At 42.8% G+C, this 17,558-nt stretch overlaps 3 protein-coding genes and 2 non-coding genes across 5 annotated transcripts; all 5 read left to right on the plus strand.

Moving 5' to 3' along the window:
• Window positions 1-3,453: 3,453 nt before the first annotated feature.
• LOC120453968 (probable 4-coumarate--CoA ligase 2) lies at window positions 3,454-5,335 on the plus strand. Its single transcript, XM_039638919.2, has 2 exons — window positions 3,454-4,156; window positions 4,247-5,335. The coding sequence occupies exons 1-2, from the start codon at window positions 3,489-3,491 to the stop codon at window positions 5,235-5,237; spliced, it is 1,659 nt and encodes a 552-aa protein (XP_039494853.1). The 5' UTR covers window positions 3,454-3,488; the 3' UTR covers window positions 5,238-5,335.
• A 520-nt stretch (window positions 5,336-5,855) lies between these two features.
• On the plus strand, window positions 5,856-7,732 carry LOC120452847 (luciferin 4-monooxygenase). Its single transcript, XM_039637284.2, has 3 exons — window positions 5,856-6,064; window positions 6,127-6,638; window positions 6,693-7,732. Exons 1-3 carry the CDS (start codon window positions 5,921-5,923, stop codon window positions 7,651-7,653), a joined length of 1,617 nt encoding a protein of 538 aa, XP_039493218.1. The 5' UTR covers window positions 5,856-5,920; the 3' UTR covers window positions 7,654-7,732.
• Window positions 7,733-7,845: 113 nt separating this feature from the next.
• On the plus strand, window positions 7,846-10,525 carry LOC120452846 (4-coumarate-CoA ligase 1). The gene is made up of 4 exons (XM_039637283.2): window positions 7,846-8,284; window positions 8,341-8,735; window positions 8,798-8,914; window positions 9,009-10,525. The coding sequence occupies exons 1-4, from the start codon at window positions 8,144-8,146 to the stop codon at window positions 9,973-9,975; spliced, it is 1,620 nt and encodes a 539-aa protein (XP_039493217.1). The 5' UTR covers window positions 7,846-8,143; the 3' UTR covers window positions 9,976-10,525.
• Window positions 10,526-15,051: 4,526 nt separating this feature from the next.
• Window positions 15,052-15,124, plus strand: Trnav-cac. The gene has a single exon. It is a non-coding gene; the product is annotated as a tRNA-Val (tRNA).
• A 721-nt stretch (window positions 15,125-15,845) lies between these two features.
• On the plus strand, window positions 15,846-15,918 carry Trnaa-agc. The gene has a single exon. It is a non-coding gene; the product is annotated as a tRNA-Ala (tRNA).
• Window positions 15,919-17,558: the final 1,640 nt, after the last annotated feature.

Here is a 17,558-nt window from a genome sequence, read left to right on the forward strand (position 1 = left end):
CCTCCAAAAGCTTATCACTCTTAGATAAAAAGTTCGAGTGGCAGAGAAAATAACAAGAGAGAACGCTATAGTCGAGTTCCCCGACTATCTGATACCCGTTACTCAGCTAGTGGAAGTGCGAAGGAGAGTCTTCAACAGTTTTTGGCGATTTGTGGGCGTGGCAAAATTGATAGAAATTTACAAGACTAATACAAAAATGAAAAAATATCAAAACATTTTTTAAAAGTGTGGGCGTGGCAAATTTGGGCGGTTTGTGGGCGTTAGAGTGGCCGTGGAAAAAAGTTTTTTTGCAAATCGATAGAAATTTACAAGACCAATACAAAACTGAAAAAATATCAAAACATTTTTTAAAAGTGTGGGCGTGGCAGCTTTGGGCGGTTTGTGGGCGTGGCAAAAAGTTTTTTAGCGAATCGATAGAAATTTAAAAGACCAATACAAAAATGAAAAAATATCAAAACATTTTTCAAAAGTGTGGGCGTGGCAGTTTTGTTCGGTTTGTGGGCGTTAGAGCGTGGCAACATGAATCGACAAACTTGCGCTGCTTCTATGTCTCTGGAGTCTGTATGCTTAATCTCAACTTTCTAGCTTTTGTTGTTTCTGAGATCACAGCGTTCATACGGACGGACAGACGGACGGACAGACGGACATGGCCAGATCGACTCGGCTATTGATCCTGATCAAGAATATATATACTTTATATGGTCGGAAACGCCTGCCTGTTACATACTTTTCAACGAATCTAGTATACCCTTTTACTGTACGAGTAACGGGTATAAAAAAAAAAAATTCCATGATCAACAAGATTTGCTCGCGAAGCGTGATGGCCATAAATTGGCTATTTTGGTGACGGCCAAAATTGCTCTCTTTTCGCTCGCCTAAAATTGAAAGCCTAAAAATCGAAAAATAGTATTTCCTTGATTGTGTGAGTAAAAGCATTAATTAATTAATTCGTACTGAAGGTAATCGAGATAGTGTGTAAGTGTGCGTGCTTCTGCTAGAAGACGATTTTCGGGCCGAAACCAATTTTGATCTAAGAAACTAATTTACATATTTATAGTTTTGGTCAACTTTGATATAATATCATCTAATAAACTATTATTGAAAAATATATGTCGTAACTACTATTTTTTGGAGGAAGTTTTTTTAATATTCGTTTGATAAAACATATTTTACATATTTATATTTATATTGACAGAATGATCTTGTAGCGATGTGAATTGAACATCAATAGACCACTGAGTAAACTATTTTTGTCCCTTAGTAAAATAGATCTGATTAGATATAAAACAAGATATTTACTTTTCAACTCTAAATTCTTGAAATTTATTATGTATTATTATCTACATAGATTGGCCTTTTATTATTTCTATGTTGTATTTAAATAATTGTTATGTCAAGGCAACACAAAATCCGCTCTCTGGCTTTTGAACAAAATTTCGAGTGAGCCTGGAGCCAGCACAAAAGATTTTTCATTGTCTTTGGTTCGATCTTATTTTATTTCGGTATTTTATACGTTATTATTTTGTCAACTTATTTAATCAAACCTAAACTTTCTTTTGATAAAATCATGTCAGTTTTTTATTTCTGGTGAAATTATAAACTCGTGGAAAATAATTTTACGATATTTACACCAACGTCTCTAGTATAAATCTACGTAATTATCTTATTTTGTAAAAGTCATGGGACATGTTATTTTGCTGGTAACTTCTTGGCCAGTTGCTTATCATCAAATCCCACGAAGAGATTTCATTACATATCTGGTTAACTTTCTATCTTATCATCGTTGTTCTTTGGTCCCCTGAAGTTTACGGCAAATCATTCTGCGTTAGCGAATCTTGTTATACCCGTTACTCGTAGAGTAAAAGGGTATACTAGATTCGTTGAAAAGTATGTAACAGGTAGAAGCAATTGTTTCCGACCATATAAAGTATATATATTCTTGATCAGGATCAGTAGCCGAGTCGATTTGGCCATGTCCGTCTGTCCGTCCGTCTGTCCGTCTGTCCGTCCGTATGAACGTCGAGATCTCAGGAACTACAAAAGCTAGAAAGTTGAGATTAAGCATACAGACTTCAGGGACATAGACACAGCGCAAGTTTGTCGAATCATGCTCCCACACCCACTCTAACGCCCGCAAACCGCCCAAAACTGCCACGCCCACACTTTCGAAAAATGTTTTAATATTTTTTCATTTTTGTATTAGTCTTGTAAATTTCTATCGATTTTCCAAAAAACTTTCTGCCACGCCCACTATAACGCCTACAAACCGCCAAAAACTGTGTTTAAGACTCTCCTTCTCCCTTCCACTAGCTGAGTAACGGGTATCAGATAGTCGGGGAACTTGACTATAGCGTTCTCTCTTGTTCCAGTTGCCGATCTGTGTTTTATCTGACTGAGAATTGCTCTTATCTTGAATTACATGGTTATTGCGAACTGCGTCGTTTTCCATTTTAAGGATGGGCGTTTTTAAATAATAAATTAAATAAAATTAAAATAGTAATTTGTATACTTTTTTTTACATTTTTTTTTATAGACTTGGAGTCATCCGTATCCGCTTTAGTGAACGTGACGGCTTGTCTTTGCAAGGCACTAAAGGCATAACTTTGTATAGCAGTTAAGATTTTGGGCTCAGCAAATGTAAAATAAGAAGAAAATGAGAATTTTTTTACTTGGCATATTTAAAAAAAAAATTATTTTTAAGATCCTAGGATAGCCATAAAAACTGAAGCATTAGTTAACATTTAAATGTAATATATATTGCATTAGTTCAGTATTGGATGTCATGTATTTTTTAGATTAACTGCCTGGATAACATGTCATGTAGATATATTTACACGGTTATAACATGTTATGTAGATATGTTTAGACATTAATAACATGTCATGTAGATATATTCACACGTTATTATGTAGATAATAACAAGTAGATAACCAATCATGTAAACGTGTTTACGCTTTTTATGTATATGTATTAACTCGTAGTTCTGAAAACAGATAAGTAGGGGGCGCATCAAGAAAAACGTACCAGCAGTGAAATAACCTAAATCAAAGTATTTAAAAAAAAATTAAAATAAATATGTATGTTCATTAATTGGCAAATAAACGAAAACATTACATATGGTTCAAATTTAGTAAAGTTAACTGCTAAATTAGTAAACTAATTCCTTTCTAACAAAGTTTTTGAACAAACGCGATCTTCCCACTTAAAATTTTCGAATACTTTTCACGTTTAAATTTGTTGATCTTAAAAGACCTTTTACTTAATAACAAATAAATGCTGTCGAAAGCTCAGTTTGATAATCATCCGTTTCGGCAAACGGTTTTCATCGCTGATATCGTGTCAAGAGAACAGCTTGGCAATCAATAGGTAAAATTAAATATCCGGACACTTTAACTGCTAAATTGCCGGCTAATTTTTCCAATTTCGTTGACTTTTAAATAGACGTGGCAGGCGAGTATGCAGCAGTAATAAACCGCGCGTGCATCACGATGTTGGACCTCAATGGCAATCCCGCGACCAGCTATGATCCCGATCAAAATGTCTGGAGTGGCTGCAGCCTGCAGAGTCTCTACAACGAGGATCTGACCGTGGGCCAGGTCATCTTCCGGCAGCTGCAGCGGCAACCCCAAAGGATATTCCAGATTTCTCACACGGATAATACCCGGCTAACGCGGTACCAGATGCTTCAAAATGCCACAAAGATTGGTTGCTACCTTCGGGATAAGTGTTTCAAGAAGGAGACGGACTTGGTGGGACTCATGGCACGCAACTCCACGCATGTGGCTGCCGTGGCCTACGGCTGTTTGTTCAACGGAACTCCGTTTCACGCCGTTAACCCCAGTCTGGAGCACAATACAATCGCCAGTCTCTACAAGATCACCAGGCCACGCATCCTGTGCTGTGACGTTGCAGACTACGAAAAGATTAAGGACATAGGAGCCTCGCTGGGAGCTCTGATCATCACTGTTAACGGAAAGCTGCCGGGTGTAATGAGCGTTGCGGATCTGCTGCAGAATCCCCTTCCCGATGACTATGAGCCCGCCCAGTTCCAGCGAGGTGTCGATCGCACCATGGCCATCCTCTGCTCCTCGGGCACCACAGGAACTCCCAAGGCGGTTACCCTCTCGAACAGCCGCAAGCTATTCGAAATGCACAGGTACATTTTCAGTTACTAACTTACTAAACTACTGAACCTAACTTATCATGGCAATTCAATAAAAATAGCTGTTCCTCTTTTGCATTCCAGCTATCTGGGACCCGATGATGTTCAATATGCTCCGAGCACTTTGGATTGGCTAACAGGACTCATTACCCTGGTCACAGCTGCAGTATTTGGCACAGTTCGCCTGATTTCCAGTGAAATGTTCAGTACCACACACTTCCTGGACCTTTGTGAGCAGCACGAAGTCTCCTGGACCATCATGGCCAACTCCCATGTGGCCATGCTGGCCAATTGTCCAAAAACCAATGCTCAAAAACTGAGAAGTCTCAGACATCTGCTCTTTGCCGGAGGTCATTGTTTGGTGGCGACTTTAAAGAAGATGCAGTCCTTCCTACGCGGATCGGGCATTCTACGAAATGCCTATGGCTTGACCGAGGTGGGAACACTAATATCCTATAACTACGACACCCAATCCAAGCCCGCATCTGTGGGTCGCCTATTGGCAAACATTCGAGTGAAAGTGGTTGACTCGTCGGGACAGTTGCAAGGTCCGAAAGGATTGGGTGAGATTCTATGCCACAACGGGCAACCCTGGAGCGGTTATGTGGGAAATCCTCAGGCCACCGCCGAGATGAGAGATTCCGCGGGGTGGTACCATACCGGAGATGTTGGATACTTCGATGAGGATAACTACCTTCACATCGTTGAGCGCAAAAAGGACATGCTGAAATACCTGGGCATGATGTACTATCCCCACGAAGTGGAGGAAGTGATCGCCCAGATGCCCGACGTTGCAGAGGTCTGTGTTTTCGGGATATTTAGGGAGATGGAGGGCGATGCCGCTGCTGCATCCGTGGTTCTGAGGTCCGGAAGCAAACTAGAACCTAAGCACGTGGAGCAGTATGTGCGGAAAAACATATCCGTGCAGTTCAAACATCTCCACGGCGGCGTCCAGTTCGTTCCACAGCTGGCGAAGAGCGCCAACGGAAAGGTCAATCGGCAGGCGGTAAAGGCAGCCTACTTGAAAGATGCGACCCAGTCCAAGGTTCAATTTACAATCACAACCAACAATTAGTAGGCAAAGCCCATGATGAAGCAAGCTTGCACTTCCTTAGCACATTGAATTATTGCACCATTGTTATTATTGTTTAGAAAATAGAAATATTAGAAAATTATGAGTTCAAGTTCATCTCTTACATTTCCGAGTGGGTTCGATTTTATTCAAAATAGGTTTTTTAATAGCACGTTTGTTAGCACTGTACTTACGCGAAAAGTTGTTTCTACATTCAGTAGAAACCTACTATTACAGCAGTCTATTAGCGTGCTATTTTATTTTATTTTAGGGCGGTGTTACTCAAACTTCTAATCGATATGCCAATATTTGCTGCAATGCCAGCCAATGTATTTACATTGTCCAAGCAGTGCACATCATTCTCAATGAAAAATCTGCTGAATCATGGCGAAAGCGCAGCCTCACTGCGCTAACAAATGTTGGAGGTCTATCGCCAATTACACGACGAGAGACTAGTGTTTTGTTGTTTTGTTATGGAGATTGACTCACTTGCTCGACTACTTTAATCTTAAGTGCTACTGTAATCGCGTGTCGGTAATCAGTACAAACGTACCCGTACGCCCCCCGAAAGTAATCTAAACCGAATAGATAGCTCGACGCTATAAAAGGAGAACTGACACTGCAGCTTGCATTCAGTCCGGAATTTACACCTTATAAAAACAGCACGCGGATTGCAATTACTCAGAATGCCGTACAGACCAGCAAGCTATTATGATGCGGACCTCAAGATCTGGAGCGGTGGGCAATTGGAATACTACTTTGACCCACATCTGTCCATCGGGGAGATAATATTTCACGAGATGCAGAGGCATCCACAGCTCATCGCTCAGGTTGGTTAATGGAAAGGAAACCTTTGAGAATTGCACATGGATGACAGATACTCACCTTTCAGATCTCGGCTACGGAGAACACGATACTGACCAGGGCCGAACTCCAGGCCAACTCGATGCACATTGCCAGCTATATGCGATCTTTGGGCCTCCTTCAATCTGATATAGTGGGCATTATAGCGAGGAATACTACCCACATTTCAGCAGTGGTCTATGCATGCTTCTTCAACGGAATTGCATTTCACTCGCTTAACATCTCATATGAACAAAGTACAATCGATAAGCTCTTTAGCATCACCAAGCCACAAATCATTTTTTGTGATGGGGATGAGTTCGAGAAGGTCCGATCTGCCACGGCACAACTGGATGTAAAGATAATCACCATGCGTAATCATCCATCGGGATCTATACGGATCAATCAAGTCTTGACAACTCCCATTGAGAAAAACTTCCAGCCAGTACGACTGGAACAGGGCAACGATCAAACTCTGGCCATTCTCTGCTCCTCAGGCACAACGGGAATCCCAAAGGCTGTGACAATTACCAACAGTCGACAGATCCTTAACTCCAGCCAGTAAGTAAGGACTTTGGGGTGACTCAGTTCAATAAATAATCAATCTTCTCCTAGTTCCTTAACCACCAACGACGTTCAGTACAGCCACAGTTCTCTCGACTGGATCTCGGGTCTGCTAACCACTGTAACATCCGGGGTCTTCAGCACCAAACGTATCATAGCAGATAATATCTTCGATCCGGAGTTTTTTATGCGACTCGTAGAAGAGCACCAGATCACGTGGATAATCCAGGCCCCATCCCACATGGCCATGATGGTCAACTCTCCCGCGTTCACCACATCCGACTTGTCGAGCTTGCGGTACTACCTCTTTGGGGGATCACGGGCTTCGGTAGAGACACAGCATCGGATCAGGAGTCGCCTGAGCAAGGACTGCCTACACTTTGCCTACGGCTTTACAGAACTGGGCAGCATGGCCGCCTTGAACTTTCACTTCGATGAGAAGCCGAACTCGGTGGGTCGTTTGGTGGCGGGAGTTAAGCTTAAAGTGACCTGTGAAAAGGGTGAATCCCTCGGTCCCGATGAGGTGGGTGAGCTGTGCCTCTGGAATGGTCAATTCTGGGCCGGATATTATGGCAATCCGGAGGAAACACACAAGATGAGAGACCCCCAGAAGTGGTTCCACACGGGGGATCTCGGCTACGTGGATGAAGATGGCTTCATATACATTGTGGAGCGCAAGAAGGACATGCTGAAGTATCAGAACATCATGTACTATCCCAACGATATCGAGAGCGTCATCGCAAAGATGCCAGACGTGGCCGAGGTCTGTGTGTTCGGGGTGTGGAACGAGATAAACGGGGATGAGGCCACCGCCGCCGTGGTCAAGAAGCGGGGGAGTGCTCTTACGGCCCAGGACATTGTGGACTATGTGGCCACTCAAATCGATGCTAAGTACAAGCAATTGAACGGTGGAGCCATCATTGTGGACGATCTGGTGCGCAGCCCCAATGGGAAAACCAACCGCATGGCGAACAAAGCATTTTTCTTGGAGGCCAAAAGTTCTGCAAAATAAGACAAAATCTAGGTTACAAACCCAAAGTTTTTATTCAATTAGAACTCGTGGAATTTAATTTTTTTAAATAGATTGTTAAATGAATTGGTTTAATTACAATTATGTCAATTTCATACTATAAAGTAGTCGAATTTCGAATTTATACATTTATTTTATACACTTATCTAAGACATGGATTATCGGTAAGTGCGTCCGAAAAGGGCATTCGTCCGGGGAAGGTCTTTCCTTTTATCTTCCTCACTCACTCAATTTGCGTTAGCCAACTCAAAATTCGTTCGACTTTGTCTTATCTAGCTGGAAATGCCTTTTAGCGAGCTTTTCGAGCTTCGGCGATTGGAAGCGATAAGATTGGAAGCCACGAATTGCAAATGCCCCGAACTTGTCGGTCGGTCTCCAGTTGCTGAAGAACCGTTAATCGATCCGGACCCGGATTCACGTCCGGACAGAAAACCGTTTGTTGATACCCGGGATAGGCTTATCAGTCACCGCAATGGATCGCTCGACCACGCAATTCGATAAATACACCAAAATTTGGAGTGGACCAAGGCCGGCGAGTTTCTTCGATGTGGACTGCTCGATTGGTAAAATTCTTTTTGCCTTCATGCGGAATCATCCAAGCAGCATATGTCAGGTGGATAAAGTCCTCAATCAATATATTATATTACACATTAAGTTATTCCCCCGCAGATCTCTGATACGGAAGGCACAGCTTTAACCAATGGCGAAGCTATCACCTTTGCCATTCGCATCGCCCAGCAACTGAAGGCTCTGGGTCTCAAACAGGATGATGTGGTGGGCATCGTGGGGACCAACACTACCTACCTCATGCCGGTGGTACTGGGATGTCTGCTAAATGGAACCCCCTTCCATGCGGTCAGTCCCTGGCAAGACGAGGATACCATAAAGCATATGTTCTCCGTCACCAGGCCAAAGCTAATCTTCTGCGACGGAAAGTGCTTCCAGCGACTGAGCATCATTGCCAGGATACTTAAGAGCCACGTATACACGCTCAAGGATCATAGATTGGGCATGCCGCGAGTAGAGGATTTGCTGGAGCCAACAAAAGCTGAGCTGTACTATGTGTAGGTTTTGCTTTTATCCTTCCTAAAAACATTCCTAAGAATTCTGCTTCCCTATTCCATAGGCCCGAAACCCTTCTACTCGGAGGTGATCATACAGTCGCCATTCTGTGCACTTCGGGAACTACGGGTTTGCCGAAGGCCGTTTGCATTAGCAACTCAGCTTGTCTATTTGATTTCGGGTAAGATATATGGATACTGATAACTTTTGGGCTTACAATATGCTAACAGAAATAGTCAATACTCAAATACAACCCACAACTCACTCTATTGCAGCTTCGTCACTGGCCAGGATGTGCTGCTCTCCTTCAGCACCATCGACTGGTCGGCGGGGATGTTCAACATGCTATTCAGTTGCTGCCATGGCTCCACGCGGATAATCACGGATCGCCCATATACGCCGGAGTATATGATCCAGCTGGTGGAGAAATACAAGGTGACCTTGTTGACAGTGGTGCCGCAGCAGGTGGCCTCCCTGTTGAAGGCGCCTACCCTCAATAAACAGCGACTAGCCAGCATACGTTTCGTCAGCGTTGGCGGTGGCTCCTGCTATGTGGCCAATCTTCTGAAGCTTCAGGAGTTCCTGGTCAGCGGGCAGATATCCTACGGCTATGCCTTGACTGAGTGCGGAGGAGTCGCGGCAAATATGGGCGTGGCGAAGCCATCGGCGGTGGGCAGGATTGTTCCCGGAGTGAGAGTCAAGATCTTAGACGAAGCCGGTCGAAGTCTGGGACACGGAGAGACGGGTGAGATATTGGTGCACAACGGCAAGGTCTGGAACGGCTACTACGCCAATCCCAATGAATCAAAGCGCATGCAGGACTACCAGGGCTGGTTCCACACCGGGGACATGGGCTATTTCGACAACGAGAACTACCTGCATATCGTGGAGCGAAAGGAGGATCTTCTGCGTTTCCATGGCGCCCAGTATTGTCCCCAAGAAATTGAGCAGGTCATCGCCGAGCTGCCTGACGTGATTGAGGCCTGTGTTTTCGGCCTGTGGAACGAGGTGGATGGTGATCCTGCGGCGGCGGCTGTTGTCAAAATTCCTGGAAGTCGTCTCACCGAGATGGATATCGTGGAATATGTGGCCAAGCGCCTGGTGGTCGAGCACAAGCAGCTTCACTGCGGCGTCTTCTTCCTGCCCGAACTGCCAAAAACTGGAAGTGGCAAGGTTCTACGTCAGCAGGCACGCGATCAGGCACTGGGAAAAAAATGGGCCGATCACGGCAACGGCCACTAATCGGCCACATTATAGACATAATTCTGTTAGGCTTAAAAACAATTAGATATTACCAACGGGTGACTCATCCACTTCAGGAACTGCCGAAAAGAATAAAACACGCACACATACACAAGCAGTTTTTACCGATGGCCGACACATTTGGGGCTATTCTTTGATATCGACAGCTTATCTCCTGTTTATTAGCGATTGCGTTTGAGGTGCGATAGTTCACCATTCGGTATGTGGTTCAAGGTAATGGCTCCGCTCCGTTGACTCTTTTGAAGTTCAATTCCTGGGGAAATATAGTACTATGTTAATGACAAATACTTGATCGGTTAGAAACAGTTAAACAATTATTGACGAACCTTAAGGTAAGATTAAGTCTAATTGAAAGGTGCGGACTTGCACTTGTATTTGTATTTCGGAATGTTTTAACCTGATAAGCAACACTTAAGTTATTTTCAGTGGTAGGCTCTGTAATTATGAAATTCAACGAAGGAAAAAGAAATAAATGTATTAGCAGTAGTATTTACTGATACTCCCCGTATCCATATTGTTAAAAAAAAAATATATAAAATATTGCAGCAAAGGTTAATAAATTGAATGTAATTATACCTGTTACTCGTGAAGTAAATAGCCGAATCGATTTGGCCTGTCCGTCTGTCCGTCCGTATGAACGTCGAGATCTCGGAAACTATAAGTTCAATTGAGTTGAGATTCGACTTGTTTGTTGTAGACCGTTCCAACGCCCACTCTAACGCCCACAAATCGCACCAAATTCTCCAAAATATTTTTAATTAGTTTGTTTTCCAAAGTATGAGCGTGGCAGTTTTTAGCAGTTTGTGCGCCTTAGAGTGCGCTGCGTCTATGTCTCTGGAGTCTAAATGCTTAATATCAACATTTTAGCTTTTATAGTTTCTAAGATCTCGACTTTCATAAGGACACACAGATAGACAGACATGGCTAAATCGGCTCGGCTATTGATCCTGATCACGAATCTATATACTTTATAACGCTTCCTTCTGCCTGTTACATACTTTTCAACAAATCTAGTATACGCTTTTACTCTACGAGGAAGGGGTATAAAAAGGAAATTGTTATTAATTTCATGTACTAAATATCTTTCGCCCTTAATTCATCTTTACTTAAGATAAAAGTTCGGTTATATAGAGAATTTCATATCAGTAGATTATCACATCCTAGTAATCTTCCGAATACCAATACTTAGGACAAGAAAAGATTATAGGATCACCTTAGGACAGACAGCTGAAAACATCAAGACGCCGTCGCAGCGACTTATGGAGTACCTAATGGCGCACATTCCAGTTGAACAAACCCTTTAGTTTTAGTGATGGAACGGAATAACATCATTATTTGATTGACAGCCAGGCAAAGTTGCACTTTGTGCGTGATCTTGTCAGCATTGCAACGTGATCCTTTTGGCCCCGCACTCAAATCTGCCCTTCTGCCACACAAAACTGAATGACATGCCCCCGAATGAATTCCGATCGACGCTTGGGTGCACTCCCGAAATAAACTGCAACAATTAGGAGCCACTTAGGACCAGAAATTAATTTGGTTGGGGATCAGTGATAATGATCGCACAATTCCCCTGCTAAGCGGATTGACAGGCCATGGAGCATCTTCATCTTGTGCCTTCGCCGATGTTTTCAATGTCAAGTTCACGAAATACGATCCCATCCTTGTGGCGCATTTTCGGGGGCATTAGTGCTCATTGATCATGAACCAACTGGCTGGAGCTCTCGCAAACCGGCTCAAATATGCAGGAAGTGCTCGGCATGACCAATGGCATTTGCCTCGGACTCCAAGCCAGCTTCTCAAAGACGCCTGGCGCCCATCTGATCCGATCTTGGCAGCTATTCTTGACGGCGATTCTAATTGTCATGCAAATACCAATTATCATTTGTCAGTAGCGCCACTAATAGTATTGTGTGCTGGCGCAATTAAATACCTACGCTCTTTATGCGATTGTCTGAATGGTTTCCGATCGGAGATCGGACATCGCAGATCGCAGATCTCAGATCCAGAATCGCAAATCTGCGATCTAATCTGCACGCTGATTAATTCATTAGCAACTGTCGACCAGTTTGTCAGTTACATGGCAATAACTGCTGCAAGCCGCCATTGCTGCGATTAATTGGCGTTATTAATCGTGTAGAAAATGCTGGAGCTGTTTGTGCTTATTTATAATGCTAAGCACTAATTTATGTCCCGCGAAGTTACGGCTTGAAGGATTGTTTAATTACTTTTTCCATTTGCATATGTCACAGCAAAGTCTCAGCTAATACCGCTGCTGTTCTCTTCCCCCTTGAATCCATTTGAAAGGGGATCCAATTCAGCTGCCCAAGTTGTCCGAACCATGCCCAACGAAAATCTTATTAAGTCATATAATCCAACCTCTCATTATGGAACGGTGCTTGAAAGGGCATTATGCTTGAGTAAGTCTGAAGGATGGGTCAACCGAGGGGTTCGATTACGCATACCTATTATCTAGCCAGTAAGTTAAATATGTTACATTTCTTTAACGAATTAGTACTACATATTTTATTAGTACGTTGCGATCCACGCTAAAGACAGCACAGAAACGTACATAAACAAAGTATTCAAAGGGAAAAATATTTCTTGTTAATTTCAGAGAAATTTAGAAATAGGTGTACCCTTTTTAAAGCTATCTAATATTCTATTATTATTAATTGCCAATATAAATTTCAACATTACATTAAACATTTCTTTACAATTTTAGTAATCGAATTGTTCTTTGTCTGCGCATTCCGCTGCTACCCTGTATAATGCAAGGCCACATAAACTTTGACATATTGCCTTCGACTTGGGGAGCTGCGAACAGAATTTATGGCGCTTAAATTGCAGTCATGCGCATGAGCGGCAACGGCTAACAAGATCAGATGTGGCCCCCGCCTCCGCGATCCTGGTTCGGATAAGAATCGATAGCTAGCCCTAACCCCCTTAAAGGGGCTGCGGCTTGGAGCGGATGTTTGGTGTCAAAACACAGGCGGGGCGATGCTGGATGCATTTTCCCTGGAATTCTATACCGGACCTGGTCCTGGCCCGTAATTTATGTAAGCGATGTGTTCGCCAGTGAAAACAAGAAGAACGGGGGATCGATGATCGTAAAAATAGTCCAAGACCGCTGTGGAGCGCCCCATGTTGTTGATGTTGCTTTTATCAATTTGTGTTAAGTTCGCTTCTAAGCACGAAGCAGGCATAGATCATAAAATGGCACCCCCCGGCATCCGATGGATTGTAGGAGATCGAAACGGAACGGATTGACTGGGATCCGCTGGTATCGGCGGGGAAATTTACATAATTACCGCTGGCGGTGCTTTGGTGAGAGCCGCCCGAACGTGTCAAAATGAAAAGTGTTGCATGATTAGCGAGTAAATTACGCCGCCGAGGCATAAATCTATCCCAAGCCAGTCCGCTGTCCCCGAAGATAATCAAATAAATGGGGCGATTAATAAAAGATGAAGATGCAACCGCAGACAGGGAAAGGAAGATCAATGTGCCTGCTGATGGCCCGCAGCGGTGTTTTGGGGTCTAGGTCCGATCAAATCCGTAGTTCTTGGCCAGTCCAGCTGGTTAGGATCGGCTGGCGCCGCAAGCGTGCGAATTTCTGGACGCCCGTTGTGGGAGGTGTGAAGAATGGCTCCGGCCATCCAAGCCAGCAACTCTAGGAACCTGGCCACATCTGCCCCCGGCTGGCGGCCGACATGACACATCGTTGTTCGCGTAGCATAACTTGGTCAACAAGCGGTGATGTTGATGATCCGGCCAGTTGCTGATGCTGATGATGATGGAGGTGATGGCGCAGCCTGCAGCCAAACGCAGTTGAAACCGGCTCACGCACTCAGAGAAAGAAATGGGAATTAAGGAAAATACATATTAAATATATTTGCCTTAGGATAACTTATTGCACAAAACTTGCAATTATATATACGCTACTGTTATTTAAAAATTAAGTTCCTACTAAGGGAATATTCCTACCAATAAGTTTCGAAATCCAGACAGGATTGAAGGAATGCAGTTATGGGGGATATTCAGCCAATTTCCTCTCCGTGTCATTGGAAATGCTGATCTCGGCGATAGATATGCTTCCTTAACACGTCTTCGATTGAACAGCCTTGGGGCCAAAAGTGGCTAAAGTCGCCGAAGTTGTTAAGAGCAAAGTGTTGTTAGGCGGCTATATGTTCTTCACTTGTTCGCCACTTGTTGCGTTTTAGCGGTGGTTTCGTATTACCGTTTCCCAGCCGGGACAACCCGGTCAAGGTCTCTCCTTCTTCAGGTGCCAAGTGTCTCCAAGAACGAAGAACTACAAGCCGACTTTCATTGAGCAACAGCAGCGAGGCGTCGACGGGTTTGCAAAGCATATAGCATATGGCAAATAGCATATTGCATTCCGATTCATCGAATCGAATCGAGCGGAGCGGCCACTAGCATTTCCTGTCGCATGCGCCACATAAATTAGTTTTCCATGTTCACTTGTCACTTGTATCGCCATTGGCCAGTTGAACCCGTTTGCCCGGCCATTGCGGGTGTCTATTCCACTTAGAATCCGCATCCGACCGATTGCCCTTATCAGTCGCAGAGGAGCCCCTGCAAAGCCATTGCCGCATCCCGGCACAATTTACAATCAATTTTGGCAAGGAGCCACCTAATTGCTTTTGCAGTTTATTTATAGACGCGCCGCACGCACCGCCTGAATAAATGATATAAACGCTTTCCTTTTATAGAGTTTGACCAATCGAAAGAGTTGATAGTTCATATCGAAAGGGGGCTAACCAAACTCTCTGATGCACCAGCTAGTTTCATACTAGTATAAGAAGCGAAGAAATTCATCAACCAGCGCATTCAAAACACTTTTACTCGCCTATCGGAATGTCCATAAATCAGGGCTTTCTGTCAACAACTTCTTGCGTTTTCCCGCATGGAAATTATGCAAATCGAACAATGAACAATGATGTATGTGTGATAGTTTCTAAAACTTTAAAGATGATTTCCTTCTTGAAGGCAAGCAGCTAAGTGTAAAACGAGTTATTCGCCACGAGAACTTCATGTGTTTCCGTAGTGTAGCGGTTATCACGTGTGCTTCACACGCACAAGGTCCCCGGTTCGAACCCGGGCGGGAACAAGCAGATTTACTTTTTGCTTTCATTTTTTTTTGCATGCATTTTTTGCATTTATTTTCAATGTCAATTGACCCCCCTGCCCGCTTTTACTATGTTACTGAAGTTTATTTTATTATTTTTCCTCCCGACCACATTAATTTATATATCGTTTTAATGAGTGTGCTGACTTTACGATCAGTTCAGGTGTGTTGCATTTATAAACATGCCGACCCTCAGCACGCACCAAATTTCAACTGTTTTACGACCCGCCTGCAATGTCAGCATCCCGTGTATGACTCCCGGGCATTTTTACGACTTCAATTTGTTGCAGCCCTTGCAGAGAACCACCCAAGTCGAAAGGTTGGTTGTCTGGAAATAGGATTGCGTCCCATTAAAGAAAGTGCTGTTATGGGCTAAATATAATATGTTGCACCATGGAGTTTTATGTAATTCGTTGACAAGGCGTGTGTGCTTTGAACTTGGCAACGAAAGCAGCAGATAGAAGTGGGCCAATAATGACTTTCCCTTTCGTTGTTTTAGAACGCATATTGTTAATAGGTTTATTATTTATAACACAAATAATTGTTTAGAACATTTGTATTTATAAGAAATTATTAAAAAAAAAAAAACGTTCCTTGCCAACGCTCTCACAGTTTTCTTTTAAAGCTTATGCTAAAAGCTTTTTTCTCAAACATAAAGGGCTTACCGCACTCACGTACATTCTACGACATTCATTGTCCATCGGGGGATGTAGCTCAGATGGTAGAGCGCTCGCTTAGCATGTGAGAGGTACGGGGATCGATGCCCCGCATCTCCAAGTTGATTCTTTTCACAATTTTTTTTTCTTTGAAACAGGAACATTAGCATAAGCCACTAGTCACTTTGATGTACATGCTCTCCCATCATAGCCGACATTTGTGTCAAATTATTTAGTAAATAGAATATCATGGCGGTTACAACTCCATTTCACACGCTTTTCCAAACGACTGGTCGAACCGGCTTGTTATGCAATCGCTCAGTGACTTTGGCTCTTTGGCCCGCCTCCGTCTCCATTTCCACTTCCCGGCAGACGTCGCAGCTAATCCAATTAAGCGTACTCATCATATTCACGCAATGCAGGCCATGAACTAGAAATGCAGCTAAACCGGACTCTACAGAGGGTGGCTTGCGCGGTGACCAACGGGTAAGGCGAATATTCTGACATTTCCGTCATGTCCGGATGATTGAAATCTGTTTAATTGAATTCAACTATGGAATGCGTTTTGCTGCCCCTTTATTTGTCCCCATTAATTTTTATTTTAATAATCAATTTTTTTTTTCTAAGCAGATTCGATATCTTCCCTTTGCATATCTAGTTTAGATAAAGGTGATGATTATCTCTGTATGAAATAAGGCAGGTTATTGAATCAAAGGAGGTTTTTGAAGGGGAAACATATTCCTATTTCATTTTTTTCTGAATATATATTTTTTAATAGGTTTTGTGCAGACTAGTGTATTATTAGCACTGATGTGATTTTCAGATTGAGGCGTAAGTCACTTGTAACGTATTCTCACCGGTAGGGTCATAAGCCCTATAATATACTCATAATTTCTAAGCGCTTTGTAAACAGCGCTTAACAATAATGAAAAAAATATATTTCTTTATAAATGTTATTTCTATCAACAGCTAATATATTCCAATGTGATATTTGCTTTTACAATGCATTAAATAAATACTATATTTTTTTTCTAAACATGTTTTTATAACCACCACATGCAACACGCTGCTTAACGTTATTACCCTTAATTACGCAATGGGGTATTGCTTTGAATGTATTCTACCAACTTTACTACAAGTTTGCTCATAAAGGAACTTAGTTTAGTTTTTATTTCCCGGCTGCAGCCCACTTGTGATGACAGTTAACAGTTGTTAGATCTCACGACAGTATGTTAGTATTGCCCAATTCGTGTGGGTGTTCATTAATAAATCTATCTAATCTGCCACTCGAATTTGCTGCTTACCAATTGGCACTCGCAATGGCCATGGCATTGGCATTGAGCAGGTGCAGTTGAATGGACGGAGGATCGTTTGGGTATGCCCACACTAAATTTTACCGCTGTGAATCACCACGGGTGTATTCTCCATACGTCACGTAGACCCGAAAATCGTAAAGATTTACCTGCAATCTGCCAAACTGAAATGTCATTTTTTCTGTGACTATCAACAGAATATAAACTACAACAAGAGCAAGAAACGGGATATTTTAACAAGCCGAAATCTAGATACTCTCGACTACATTAAACTCATAAATTCACAAAATTGGCTAATGACACCTAATTTATTTTAGAGTTTGTTGTGAAATATATAAACGTTAGGACAATATTACTGGCTAATTGAATGTCTATTAGAGAAATAATTAAATAATCTGCAGTTAGTATGCATCATAAGTTTAAGCAAAAAATCTATTCCTAACGCAA

This window comes from Drosophila santomea, chromosome 3R (genome assembly GCF_016746245.2).
Source record: "Drosophila santomea strain STO CAGO 1482 chromosome 3R, Prin_Dsan_1.1, whole genome shotgun sequence".
Classification (NCBI taxonomy): Eukaryota; Metazoa; Arthropoda; class Insecta; order Diptera; family Drosophilidae; genus Drosophila; species Drosophila santomea.